Source organism: Limulus polyphemus, unplaced genomic scaffold (assembly GCF_000517525.1).
Source record: "Limulus polyphemus unplaced genomic scaffold, Limulus_polyphemus-2.1.2 Scaffold445, whole genome shotgun sequence".
Classification (NCBI taxonomy): domain Eukaryota; kingdom Metazoa; phylum Arthropoda; class Merostomata; order Xiphosura; family Limulidae; genus Limulus; species Limulus polyphemus.
In genome coordinates, this window is record NW_013666055.1 from 228,894 (window position 1) to 244,072 (window position 15,179).

At 34.0% G+C, this 15,179-nt stretch overlaps 1 protein-coding gene across 1 annotated transcript in view; it reads left to right on the forward strand.

Annotated features, from left to right (window-relative positions):
• The window catches only part of LOC106458324 (protein crumbs homolog 1-like), a 75,887-nt gene that overhangs the window by 21,638 nt on the left and 39,070 nt on the right, over window positions 1-15,179 (forward strand). The window contains exons 2-3 of the mRNA XM_022384505.1: window positions 4,131-4,234; window positions 14,428-14,627. Coding sequence (XP_022240213.1) covers window positions 4,131-4,234; window positions 14,428-14,627 — 304 coding nt within the window. The remainder of the gene's footprint in view (window positions 1-4,130; window positions 4,235-14,427; window positions 14,628-15,179) is intronic.

Sequence of the window (15,179 nt, forward strand, 5' to 3'; positions counted from 1 at the left end):
CGCCTTCACGACTGAAAGGGCGAACATGTTTGGTTGGACGGGGATTCGAACCCGCGACCCTCAGATTGCGAGTCAAGCGCTCTAACCACCTGGCCAGTACAGAAGGAAAGTGAAAAAGTTGCAAAATACACTAGGATTTTTAAGACAGCTTTATACGGAACATTACAACTTGTTTTCCTGTTGCCATATAGTTTATCAATGTACTGTTGTTGAATCTTGTACTGTATTACACAATTTAACTAAGTTGTTTGATGGCATTTTTGACCTTTTCAATTTATGATAAGCCCATAGAGCCTCAACAATTTTCGTATCGGAACTTTGTGCAGGCTAAGCCTTTTTTGTCAGTTTTCCATAGGTCTCTTTCACGTCAAGATATCTAATCACTACATTTGCTGTGTGCTTGAGATCATTGTCTTGTTGGAAGATGAATCCCTGTCTCATGAGTCGTGTTCCTAGGAGAATGGCTTGATGGATCAGGCTCTGAGTGTACTTGTCAACGGTCGGGGTTCCATCACTTTTGTATATATCAACATCACTGAGTGTACTTGTCAACAGTCGGGGTGCCATCACTTTTGTATATATCAACATCATGCTTGGCTGAGATGCAGCCCAAACTTGTAATTATTCACCATACTTTATTATAGAAGTTATATAACAACTATGAAATCGTTCTCCCTCCGCCGTCGAATAAACAATTTTTAATTATTTTATTTTAAACGTGGATTCTTCTGCAAAGAGAATCATCACAAGCTTTACTAATCCAGTTGTTTTGGTTTCCCGCGTCACTCACTTCTATTATAAGCAGCGCATGTTTCACGTACCCTCTTCAAGATATTGCCCATAGCTCCTCCTACTGAAACGCGGAAATTTGTTGCGTTATTTATTTCACTCTACTATTTATATGGCATAGTATGATTGTATATACTTTTATAGGCTTTATAACAGTATGACCTTTTATAATTGGCTGGCGAGAGCCACTCATAGTGTAAACCATCAACATATGACTCTACCCTGGTGCAGTTCATTTTCAAGCGATACAGGGTGGCATTCTTGTACCACGTGTATTTCCCTTTTATATTATTTTTCCCTGCCATTTGCCTAATGATTTTTAATTCTGTATATGTATTAGTTCAGTGAAGTAATGAGATACCAAAGCTAATCTTGTTGCTTACAAAATAAATAAAATGACGGGAACTCAACAAAAAAATTGTTTACTGAATTTTTTAAGATTAAACAATCTGGGAAATCGGAGGAAGCGTTGAAATTAGAACTGGTTTTATTGAAATATTAACTAAATACTTGTTTGGTTGTGTTTAAGAGCATATATACACAATGGATTATTTGCCCTTGCCCATCATGAGTATCAAAACCCGGTATAAGCGCTCGACCTTACCACTGAACCACTATACTACTGAAGGTCACCGAATGCTTACACAAAATGTTTGAGTTTTTCTTAGTCACCAATCACCACCTTTTGCTGAACCTCTAATCAAACTAAAACAATATATATATAGACAATACACACTCATACACACATATACATAATGATAATTAAACTGAATGATCTCTACATAGTTAAAGAAATGAAATAAGAAGAGCTACTTAGCAGACAGTGTCAAAGTGACTATAGTCAGTAAAACTTAACAGTGACCATAGGCTAGTATTAATTTGCTTTATCGGTTATTAGCAAAGATTTCCGCGCGACACAAGCATCTACTTTGTTAATTTCACGGGGATGGCGGGACGGGGTGCGTCTTTCGTCATGCAGATCTACTAAATACTGACATCAAGTTTTCTTGAAATTAACCCCTACTGTCTAGCTTATTAATAACAGTGTAACTATTTTCAATACATTATCTCACTTCTACTTCTAGATGTCTTGAACATCTGAGCCATGAGCCGTACACAAGTTTCTAAGCCATAAGCGGTACACAAGTTTCTGAGCCATAAGCCGTACACAAGTTTCTGAGCCATGAGCCGTACACAAGTTTCTAAGCCATAAGCGGTACACAAGTTTCTGAGCCATAAGCCGTACACAAGTTTCTAAGCCATAAGCAGTACACAAGTTTCTGAGCCATAAGCCGTACACAATTTTCTAAGCCATAAGCGTACACAAGTTTCTGAGCCATAAGCCGTACATAATTTTCTGAGCCATGAGCCGTACACAAGTTTCAAGGCGATCAGACTTCGGGAAGTAGGCAATAAGGCAGTTGCAAGAGCAAAATTAAAATTGCTATCAAACTCGTAAAGATGAGAAACCAAATAAAGTAAGGAATGGGGTTTTAGAATTTCACTGGGGCATATACCAGAACCCCTGATAGTTTCGTAGAGATATGAATTCAAGTATTTGCGTCACGGACAGACACAATCAGCTATAATGATTAGTGGGTTACAGCGGCCTGATTCAGGAACCATAAAATAAATCACGCTCATTTTGTCTGACTCGAGCTATTATTCACTGACCATAGTTTGTTTCTCTTTTCTGGAGATAAAAAACACACCATTTTCTTTCTACGTCCTGTTGTTTGTCCTGCAATAGTTTTAAAAACAAATTGTTTAAGTAAACCAAATTTTTTTAAATGTTTTATCACTATCCTTGTTAATTACTAAATATATATTGACAGTTGCAAAGTTAATAGTATAAGCCACTTAGTTAAATATTACTTAGTTATTCTATGTAATGAATATATTCTACGTGGTGTTATTTATATAAATATATAGATATATATACAGCTTTATGGAAAAGGTTTCATCACAAAACGTTTCATTCTTCAGTTCAAAATTTGCTCAAAACAAGTGTTTAAAACGGTCTACCTAAATAGTGAAAATATCACACAGGGAATAAATTGTTATGTCACTGAATGTTTCTCCATCATTACCCTTTTAAATCTAATATATTTAGAAATACTTTTTTCTGCCTGTTTCTTTTAATCGGTATTTTGTTCTGGAGTTTAGTATCATGCTAAAGTTTAGTATCAAGAGTCATATCAGCTGTAGATTCAAGGTCTTCTTTTCTTGTACCTCATGAATAAGCATATATGTTATGTATAGATCTGAACAGGCGAACGAATTTATACAGACCATCTTAGAATTGTTTATCATTGATAACTCCAGGGAAATAAGCTACTGCCCTCTAGTGGTAAACCGATATTTATCTTGGTTAAACTCGATGACTAATCTAGAAGTAATAATTTAGCTTAATTAAAGAAATAATTTTAGTAAAACAGGCAATCCGTATACCTTCACTAAAATCCTAATGTTATCTATTTTATTGAATATTATTCAACTGAATTCCTCAAAGCAATGCTGCCTAAAATTGATACAGTCACATCTTAATACATATATAACACTGATATCGATGATTATACATATCATTTAAAGATTACGATGTGTAATATAGTGACAGAAGCGAAGTTGGTTATTAATTACAGTATATTTTTGACTGTAAAACTTAGAAAGTATACAGAGCCATAAAAGCAGATGAATAAATAATCCCAATAATACGATAGGTTCTGGAAAGAAAAGTTTTCTTCTTTAAGGGTTAACGTCATTTCTCTGGTCATGTAACTTTTTACTGAAATATTTAGACATCGTCTCCTCTATTTTAAGAGCTTAAGGTCTTCGCTTTTTATGTAGTATGCATAATATTGTTATTTATATGGTCTTATATATATCGTATGTAAGTTTATTTTCAAGTGAAAGATATGCCTCATACCAAACGTTTTTACTGAAGTTTTAGCTTTGTTTTTCCTATATTATACAAAATGCTGTACTGCAGTCTTGGATCTTCTCTACCTAACATGTTACACATAATTTACTCTTGAAGTGTCAGATATCTTTTCCTTATATTTCATGTTAGTTTGTCATGAAGAGTTATATCTTCTACTTTCTCTATTTGACATGTACTTTTGTTATGAAGAGTTCGATCTTCTCTTTTCAATATTTCACATTCAAGTTAGTCATAATGAGTAACATCTTCTCTTTTTAGTTCTGGCATGTAAGTTTGTTCTATTCTACGTATATTTCAAGTAACGTACTCTCTTAAAAGGTTTAAACACTTTTTCTTTCTGTTTAGATCATAACTCATACATGAACTGCTAACATACATGTTTGAATCTTCTCCCGTCTAGGCTGTTTGTATTCTCGGCGAAGACTGCTTGAAAATAAATGAAAACGTTGCCCCAAAGAGTGAGACACGAATCAGTTTGGACCTCCAGGAGGGCGACTGGTTAAAGTAGGTAACATCCTGAGTTTTCATGTTTTACTGCCAAGACTTACTTCAATTAAATATGAGAAAGTTCATATTTCAATACAAAGATTACACCAATATCTGAAACATATGTTTCAGAAATTCCTTTGATATTATAGTATTCCCTTTTCCGTTACTCACTAATGTTCAAGTTCATTACGTTTTCTTCCTGTTTATTGTATATTCGTCACATAATTACCCCTCTGAACACACAGTAATAAAGTTGATCAAGATACAGGTCAAGTTATAGTTCTACCTCTGTACAGTAAATTAACTGCAGATTTTTAAAGATGGGTTCGTGAACTTGACAATGAAGAGTGTTCTATCCGGCCTCCTAGTGGCTCAGCAGTAAGTCTAATGGCTTATAATGCTACAAATTGGGTTTCGATACCCGTGGTTGGCATAGCACAGATAGTTCGTTGTGTAGCTTTGTGCTTAACGATAAAAAAAAAACAAATAAAACTCTCCGACAACTATTTGAAAGTTAGACTTTCCTGCTGTCTTTGAGCGGCGATATAATTTGCATGCCATTTTTGAAATCCTTAATGGAAAAATTAAGATAAATGTGAAAAAAAACATCTGCAGTCTAGCGTGATTTTTGCCACGAGTATTAGGTCAGTTGGTTTCCACTTTTGTCGTTAACATCCATGCCATAAAGGAATTTCTATCAGGTTTAAACTGTTTAAGTGTATATTTAATCATGCTTATTAGCAACATAATCAGAATGAAAGGAATTTATCTCGTAAATAGCTGAATTGGGAATATAGCCACGTTTTACAGTCATTTCAAAAACTAAACTTTCAAAATAAAAACAAATTTGTAGCCCAATCTATAATTCGACTCACCACTTGTCACCAGTTTCGGGGAATTCCACTCATCATCAATAGCTTTGGACAAGGACAAATCGAAAAAACAAAAAGCTAAACGAGACTCTTTACATTGGTTTGTTTGTTTTTGAATTTCGCGCAAAGCTACACGAGGGCTATCTGCGCTAGCCGTCTCTAATTTAGCAGTGTAAGACTAGAGGGAAGGCAGCTAGTCATCACCACCCACCGCCAACTCTTGGGCTACTTTTTTACCAACAAATAGTGGGATTGATCGTCACATTATAACGCCCCCACGGCTGAAAGGGCGAGCATGTTTGGTGGTATGTGGATTCGAACCCGCGACCCTCAGTTTGTGAGTCGAGCGCCTTATCCACCTGGCCATGCCGGGCCTAACATTGGTTGACAGTATATTATACGTATGGTGTGTTTAGTTGTATTTTATAAACATAGATTCCCTGAGAAGAATAAAATACAGCCAAAACACTACAAACGTAACTGCAAAATATAAATTTAATATATACCATCATAGTTATAGCAATATTAATTTTAAAAATGGGTTTTATATTTATGTATTTATTTTTACCGTTCTCAAGTGAAATATTATTTCCTCATGTGGAATTCCTAAAATATTTATAAACTGCTTTAAGACAATCTAACCATAACATATTTCAAATCTAAAGGTAATTAAGCAGCTAAAATATTGTTTACTCCATTATTTCACACACACACACAAACAAACAAGATTTATATAACAGGGCTTAACACGGTTTTATAGTCATAAAAAGTACCTTACTCCTCAGTAAAGCCATCCATTATGGTATTGTCTTTAAATTAAAAATTGACTCATCGTGTATTACTGTTTGTTGATTTTTCGAGAGCAAAACACATTGAAAAAACTGTAATTTCATTTACGTTTTTCTTAAGAGTTTTTTTTTAATAATAAAACTACATATCTTATATAATTATCCAAATCACTCAACTTTTTAGAAATAAATTTCTGATTTTTATGCCTTTTATGAGATTTTATATTGTGTAAAACGCTATAGTTTTGAAAAAATGTAAATGCATAACAAAATTCAGCAGTTACTGGTTCACTCAAGAATTAAATGTAGTGTGGTATTAAACCTATTTCCTCTAAAAGTGACAAGAAGTCCGCTAAATAACGGGAGATTCATCAAAATATCTATTGCGAAATAATTGAACATCATCAACTGCATTTGTAAGGGATAAAGAGAGACCGAACATAAATGTGCAGTTAGAATGAATAGTCTTTATTTGAAACAAACACAGTGGAAATGTATATTTCACTTGTCACGTGGACTTCGTCTCTACTGTAGAGTTAGCTCTGAAGATACTCTCTATATCAGCTCGCAAAGAAATTTAACTCTGATGATCTTCTGATCCAAACTCAACAAATCTCACGTTACTTACTTAGATCTTTAACGTGAGACATACTCAGATCAACTAGCACTACCCACGTGACAGATCATCCTCAATGAAATACAAAAGATGTAATTACCTCAAGCGATCACCTGACTGCTACTAGAAAAGATAACTATCTAACTTCACGTACTACAAGTGGCCTTGCAGCTATCTTTCCCACGGAAAGACAACAGGTGATACTCTAAGTGAATGACACAGAACAAAGTTAGCCAGAACAAAAATAATTTAACGATCTTCTGACCAACGTGTTATATGAAAAGTGCATAAGTCTGTCCAAATAACAAACTTTGAAAACTTCCTATATAAATACAAAGAGGCAGAAAACACGTGGTATGCTTGTAAGTCACAGCAGTTGAGGGTTCGCATAAAAGTTAAATGTAGTCTATTGCTCACTTTAGGGATTTTTATAGTCAACGGTTCACTCAAGCACTGGATCTAGTTGAGGGTTCACTTAAGGATTATATGTAGTCGATAGTTCACTCAAGGGATCTAGTTAAGCCCCCAGTGGCTCAGCAATATTTCTGCGGACTTATAACGCTAAAAATCGGGCTTAGATACTGGTGGTGGACACAGCACATATAGCCCATTGTCTAAATTTGTGCTTAACTACAAAAAAAAAAAGATCTACTTTAGAGTTTACTCAATAATTACATGTAGTCGAGGATTCACTTAAAGAGTAGTTCTAGTCAATGGTTCACCTAAGGATTAGTTATAGTCAATTGTTCACTTAAAGAGTAGTTATAGTCAATGGTTCCCCTAAGGGTTAGTTATAGTCAATGGTTCACTCAAGAATTAGTTATAGTCAATGGTTCACTCAAGGATTAGTTATAGTCAATGGTTCACCTAAGGATTAGTTATAGTCAATTGTTCACTTAAAGAGTAGTTATAGTCAATGGTTCACCTAAGGATTGGTTATAGTCAATGGTTCACCTAAGGATTAGTTATAGTCAATGGTTCACCTAAGGATTAGTTATAGTCAATTGTTCACTTAAAGAGTAGTTATAGTCAATGGTTCCCCTAAGGGTTAGTTATAGTCAATGGTTTACTCAAGAATTAGTTATAGTCAATGGTTCACTCAAGGATTAGTTATAGTCAATGGTTCACCTAAGGATTAGTTATAGTCAATTGTTCACTTAAAGAGTAGTTATAGTCAATGGTTCACCTAAGGATTGGTTATAGTCAATGGTTCACTCAAGGATTAGTTACAGTCAATGGTTCACTTAAGAATTAGTTATAGTCAGTGGTTAAGTCGATAGTTCACATAATGACACCTATGTCAACAGATCACACATACTGTATGTTCGGTCACTCACTAGTTTCCATGATGAAAGCACTAAACATGGGTTCACTGTACAGCTTTGGAGATACAAAAACACTGGGTTACTTAACATTTACACAACGATGAGAGAGTTCTGAGAACGCAAAGATGTTAATATTAGTTACTTTACGCTTTACACAACGGCATAATTTATTGATATTTAACACAATGAAAATAGTGCGATAGTCTGCCCTAAAAAATGTTATTAAAATAGTCTCAAACTGTGTTTCTTTTTCTAATACTCTAAGCACGTGATAACGTTTAGACAATAGTTTGTTGTTGTTATTTTCTAACGTTCACTTAAAGGAGATATTTAGATATATGGCACACTTTACAGTTCACAAAGTAAAAAAATATTAAAGTGTGAATTTACTCCGTTGTTCAATGTAGCTTCACTATGCATTCCACTGCAATACTTGCAAGCGCCTGCTCTCTTTATAGTTCATTAAAAAATGAAGCGAAGGCATGGGTTCAATTTATTTTGTAACAAAAGTGAAACTTGTACAAACTAGTTAACTCTATACTTAATATACAAAAGTGCTATGCTCTAGTGTACTGCAAAACATTAAAGTCTGCAGCTTCACTCTGTACTTCACACACACACACACACAAAAGACGTATAGATGGGTTAAATACACAGTTGTTACACAGAAGTGTACTGTATATGAGTTCACCCTATCGTTCACACACAGAGAGAAGATTGTCCTATATGTATATTGGTTCAATCTAAACCACACACACAAAAGAGACGTATAGTCGTTAAACAGAAGTCTAGTGCACATACACAGAGAATACTATCCTATATGTATATGTATTAGGAAGAATAGTCAACTATTCGAAAGCGCTCGAGTTTTGGGTCTCGTTTTGAAAATATTACAACTTTTGTAGGTGATCCTGTGTGTTAACTATATGTATACGGGTTCAATCTAGACCACACACACAAAAGAGACGTATATAAGGGTTAACTACGCAGTTGTTACACAGAAGTCTAGCGTATATGAGTTCACTCTATGGCTCTCACACACAGAGAAGACTGTCCTATATGTATATGTGTTCAATCTAGACCACACATACAGAAGAGTTGTACACATGGGTTCACCTAATACTTTATAGCGATGAGCAGTAGACCGGTTTTTTGTACAGATTTAGAACAACCAGTAGGAGCTCACTTTCTAGTTAATCCAATAGGAACAACAATAACAAAATATTTAACAAATATATTTACACAGATTTTCTTCCATTGTAGGAACGTATGTCCCAATAATAATAAGATAAAGATAAGAAACATATACCTCATGTGTAAAGCATCAAAGCTACAGCTGTCATAAAAAAATATATCCATTCATCTTTGTTCTTATAGTTCCTGCACGATATCACAAGATTGTTTCATAAGCGGCACTAAACGAAAGAGAACGTTCAAGATTAACATCTTTTTCTGTATTTTGTTCATTGCCATTCCTAGAAGCTCGATAGGTGGATGATTAAATGGAGAGGCAGGCTGCTTAAAAACGTTGAGAACTGTACGACTGTTCATCAAAACCTTCATCCATCTCCTGTTGTCCGTGGACGATGAACCGCCTCTGTATCAACGCTAGCATGCATCATCAACATAGTTTAATATATATTCTCAATCAATTTTGTGCATATTTCTACATTCTGTAACATATTTAAAACTTTAGGGGAGGACTGATAACTATGCTGAATTTTGTAGCTATTTTTAAAATACATGCAGTTCAAAAGCAAAGATTTGTTGTTTAAATTTAAACGTGATTGGCATTCAACCAGGAGCATATAGATATGTGTGTGTGTGTGTGTGTACATATATATATATATATATATATAAATATATATTACTTGCAAACCTTATATGACGCTTCACGCGAAATTATAAAATGCACAGCTAAGATTACATTAGGATACAGAAGTAGAAAAAAGGGATTTGACAACCTACGCATTTCTTCAAGACGTATGATGTAGAGTAGGATTGAAGGAGTAAACTGTATCATAGTCGACTGATACGATGAGTTACGTGAGTCTATAGAGAGTCATAGAGCTAAGAAACGACACTTGATGTAACTTTGTAAAACTGCCATAAGCAGGTTAAGAACAACGTATGTGGACTAGAACAGTGAAATATTCTAAATAAATGCAATTTGTTTTTAAACCAGCAACTGTACTACTAATAGTCATGTTTACGATCATAGCGCCACCACTGAACCTTGCGGTAGTCTAAAGTGCATCTCGCGAGCATATAAAATATTGTGTCACGTTCTTGTGAGATATGTCATATAATGAATTTATCACACGTGCGTTTAATACACCTTGTCACATGTGCTTCTAATATGTTGTGTTTTTCGCCTTATTTTTAATAAGTTGTTTCATCTGTTGTCATTTGTGGTCGCTTCATCTTATTCAGCGAAGATTTCCTATTTGCAAGTGTGCTATTTTGTTATATAAGGGTGATTAAAATAGCTGGAGCGATTGTGTAGCAATGTTGTTTTATTTTATATAGTTCAATATATAAGTAAACGACAGCTTCAGTACATTAACGAACAAAATAACAGTAAAATTATTGTGAATTTCAAGAGTTTCACAAGCATTTGAAAGTTTAAAAACGCATCTTAAAGAAAATTTAATGTCATTAAAAATATATGCTAACGAGTTTAATTTGTGTGAATACATTTTTCATTAGCGTAGTGACCCAGTGTTCAGTTTTGTGGGGAAAATTGCTCTTTTTATGGAGTTCCTGTAACAATCTTTACCTCTTGGCTTTCTACAGATGGCAATTCAAGGGCGGTTACAGGACTTTGGAAAGGGAAGTCCAACTTTAAGGACCAGAATATAAGCTTAACCGTGTATAGGCCCAGTTGTAATGAGACACGAAACTCCTTAATAATGCATTAATTAACATTATAACTATATCATTATTGTTAAAAAAAATAACACTAAATGGAACGCCGTTCCAATGGTATAGAATAATTACTACTTATTTTAGAGCTTCACAAACTGAATAACAAGGGCTCTACACTTGTCTTTTTTTTTGCGGGGGGGGGGGGTGTTTCAAAAATGAAGTCTTGGATTCCTTGAACCTCTATACGTTCTTGTAATTTTATTCACTAAAACTTTCACCAATAGTGTTTAGCGAAGGGACCCAGTATGGCCTGGTGGTTACGACGCTCGATTCGTAATTTGAGGGTCGAGGTTTCTTATCCCCGAAAATGCTCGCCCTTTCAGCCGTGGGAGAATTATAATGTGACGATTAATCCCATAATTCGTTGGTAAAAGAGTAGCCCAAGAGTTGGTGGTGTTGATTAGCTGCCTTCCCTCTAGTCTATCACTGCTAAATTAGGGACGACTAGAGTAGATAGTCCTCGTATAGCTTTGCGTGAAATTCAAAATAAACCAAACGAACAATGTTTAGCTCCTAATTTGATGTTATCGCTTTCACACGTTTCATAAAGACGAAATTATGCATAATCATTTGAAACCATAATTAGAAAGACGTATGTTGGTGAACAGAGAACAAGGAACAGGTGTGGCTAACACATTTCAAACTGTCACAATCAGATAAGTGTAATTTTACCAAACATTTGCTTTTATCCTTCAAATAGTTTCCCTTTCACAAATGTTTGTTAAATCAAACATAAAAACCGAACAGGCTTTTTGCAGTAAGATTCATACAGACACCACAATTAAACAACTTGATAAATGCGCACTTCTCTGTCAAAAGTATAGAGAAATTCATTGAACAAAAGATCCGACTTATCCAGCATACACTGCAAGGAAATACAGCCACTCACCAGGTAGTAAACCTTGGGAATTTTTTATTGTTGGTCTATCCCTCTTGAGGTAACAATCACACTTGGAAAGTTCTCTAGCTTTCGGTTTTTTATTTCCAAAATCACTGTGATTCACAGTGTTATTTTTTTTACTGCAAAAAACCAGAAGCCCAATAACTTGGATCAATAGTAGCGGAATGAGTGCAAGATTCAAAATGTCGCGAATCTGCTGGAGAATATATTGTTAGTTGTCTTTTGCAAGTATGTAATATTGAAACTTTAAATAATTATAGTACTTCGTCACGTGATCTACTGAACATGAAACTATTCAGTGACGTCTAGAATTTGATAAAAAAAACTTTAGAACATGTTACGTCTGAACTGAAATCAGTTGAAGAGTGACAAACGCTCGAATATTATTATTGTGAAAGAAATATGCTGAAAATCATTTTTGCTACAAATTAGCAGTGATTTTACCGAATCCAGTGTTGCCACGTGTATAAAAAGACACAATCTCTGAGACATTCAAAGAGTTATTTTCCTAATCGTGAATATTTTATGACAGTTGAGATAACTCAGGTAAGCTTTTTTTGTTTCCTTGTCTGTTGGTAAGCATAAATCTACACAATGAGCTATCTGTGCTGTCCCCAGCCGGTTTATAGCGCTATGAGCCTTCAGACTTACAGCTGAGCTACTGGGGAGCCTCAGATAAGCAATCCATACATTATCCCCCCAAAACATTCGGCACCGCTTTTCATTACGCCCATCGTGAAATTTTCACGACTGGTCGCGAATTTGTAAAATGATGAAAGTTGTTTCATTCTATTTCATATTAATGACCAGATACATGTTTTGGGGTAGGCAGTTGAATAATTCGGCTGTGGTCATGTATAAACTCTAAAAGGATGGTGAAGTGTTACATTCTAAGCAATGGATGCCTATCTATGAAGTATCTACATTAGTCCCATGAGTTAAGCCAGCGTGTTGTGTGTGTGTGTGTTTTCTATTAAGTTAATGCTTCCTGCTGCAAATCATAAACAGTCTATGTCCTAGTTTCAAATTAGAGATTCCATTCCTTAACCTTATAGAACTTTTTTGGAAGAATCTTAATGAGTTAGTTCTAGTCTTCGTCAACTTCCCAAGCTTTTGAAACAACAGTGGATACAACTACATTTATTTAGGCCAACGTAGATGCTGTACTGAATTATAACAGTTACATTTTGACTTCATCCAATACTATTAGCAAAACAGTGCAGATGTCAAATGTTTCTTCGCCCATCACTACGTTCATGAGATCATTTATACATCGCCGAATCTATGAAAATCGTCCTTTCATCAACTCACTCACCTTCACATTTATAGATCTACTGATTCATTCACCGTCAAATCCATGAATCTATTCATCCATCTACCCACTCTCGCATCTTTGAATTCATTCATTCTCACTCTTATGAATACGAATGATGTAAATATACTTGTATAATTTTTATCAAAGATATCCTTATTGAAATGTTCATAGGGTAAACAAAGATTGTGCTTTAGTGACTCTATGAATGTGTGGTAGTATTAGTTTACTTATGGATAAAGATACAAATGATATAATTTAGTACTCTAATCAATATTTTATTAATTGCTTGATCATCCCGGGTTTTAAGCTGTACATTATCTGTCTATGTATAATATAAGCACTGATACAATTTATATCAAGAAATATAATAATATACCAAATTAGCATCTATCACCCTTAGATTTCAGGTTGGATACTTATCAAAATCCAAGATCCTGGCTATGAGATGAAGCAATCCAAATATAATTTACTCATGAGTATATTATTATGTTTCTGGTAAACATGTTTTTCATGATTTTAATTTGGGATATGGATTTATGTGTAGGTGAATAGTTCTTCACAAAAACTCTGTAAATGTCAAAATAGTGCGTGTTTTCTCAATATAAGTATTCAAAAGCTAAGGTACTTTAATACAAAAAATTTTCATTTTTAGAAATATGATATTTATTAAAACTGACATGATATGATTCGTACTAGGGCAGTTTTCGGCAATAAATATAAACTGACGAATTTAGTATCTGTGCTTTTAATGTAAAATAACAAACAAATAGGCAGAAATACAAATAATGTCTTTTTCTAGTAAAATATGCATGTAGGACATATAATGTATTTCATATCAGTTTTTTTTTATATCTGTGCTTTTAATGTAAAATAACAAACAAATAGGCAGAAATACAAATAATGTCTTTTTCTAGTAAAATATGCATGTAGGACATATAATGTATTTCATATCAGTTTTTTATTTCAGTTATTTTTTCAGTTTGTAATATTTCTACATAAAAACATCACAAATAAACTTTATTAAAAACAATTCTTGAAAATGTCTATTATTTTTCTAAGTAAAATATCTCTTCTTTAAGTGTCTGTTGTTGTTTCTCTATTATTTATTTCAACGCAAAGCTTCACACTGAGCTCTTTTTGCTACAGGGAATCGAACTCTGGACTTTAGCGTTATAAGGCCGTAAACTTACCGCTAACCCACCAGAGGATATTTACTACTTAAAAACATGATGAATATTTAAAAAATACCTTCATTCATAATTGATTTATTTCTAAACAGAAACATCTTGGGGATTAAAATTGTCCCTAATATTTTTCAAAACATAATTATTTCAAAACTAAATAAAAATTATTCGAATGATGTCACAAAATCGTTCAACATAATATAAGATATCAAAATAAAAATTCTTTGATAAAAATGGGCGATTTCTCTATTTTTTTATGTATTTATTATAAATATGTAGCTTTCGAATATTTCAAATGAGCGCCGACCAAACATCAAACGACAGCGCTCAGTTACGAATAACCAACGGCACTGAAGATGAGAACTTTGGATGTACAGAAATGTCGTCATCACTACACGTTGACGAATGGAAATTTGGGACATTTAGGAATTACGTCTTCAGATTTGATATTCTTGTTCCAGGAAAAAATTATTTAATCAGTAAGTATTAAAAACCTAAGGTACTTTATTACAAAAAAGTTCGTTATTAGAAATATGCTATTTACTAATACTGACATGATATTATATTTTGTGTTAAACTACGCCATAAATGAATAGGAACAAACCTTTATCATAACACATGTTATCTTCAATGGTACAATTATTTATATCTCAGGGACGTTATTGGATTAATTCCCACATTTTCTTATTGAAACGTTACGTACTAAAAAGACTACTGGACGTGTTGCGTTAGTATAAGCAACATTTATTATTTTATTATTATTTAACCAATAAAGTAAAACCCAAGGCATTTGGGAAAAAGAGAAAAATAATAATTAGCAACACCAAATCTATCACTTTCAGGAATACAATTTAGTCTTTGGTTAGTATTGTTACGACAGCGGAAGTCACGCGACGCTGTGAGCATACGCGCTGGAGTTTCTAGAAGGATCGTGACTTATTGGGGGAACCTCATGAATGTCCCAGCGTTTGCTAGACGCCCTTTTTTTAGTATATAAGCCGGAGATAGATTGAAGAGAAATAATTGATAAT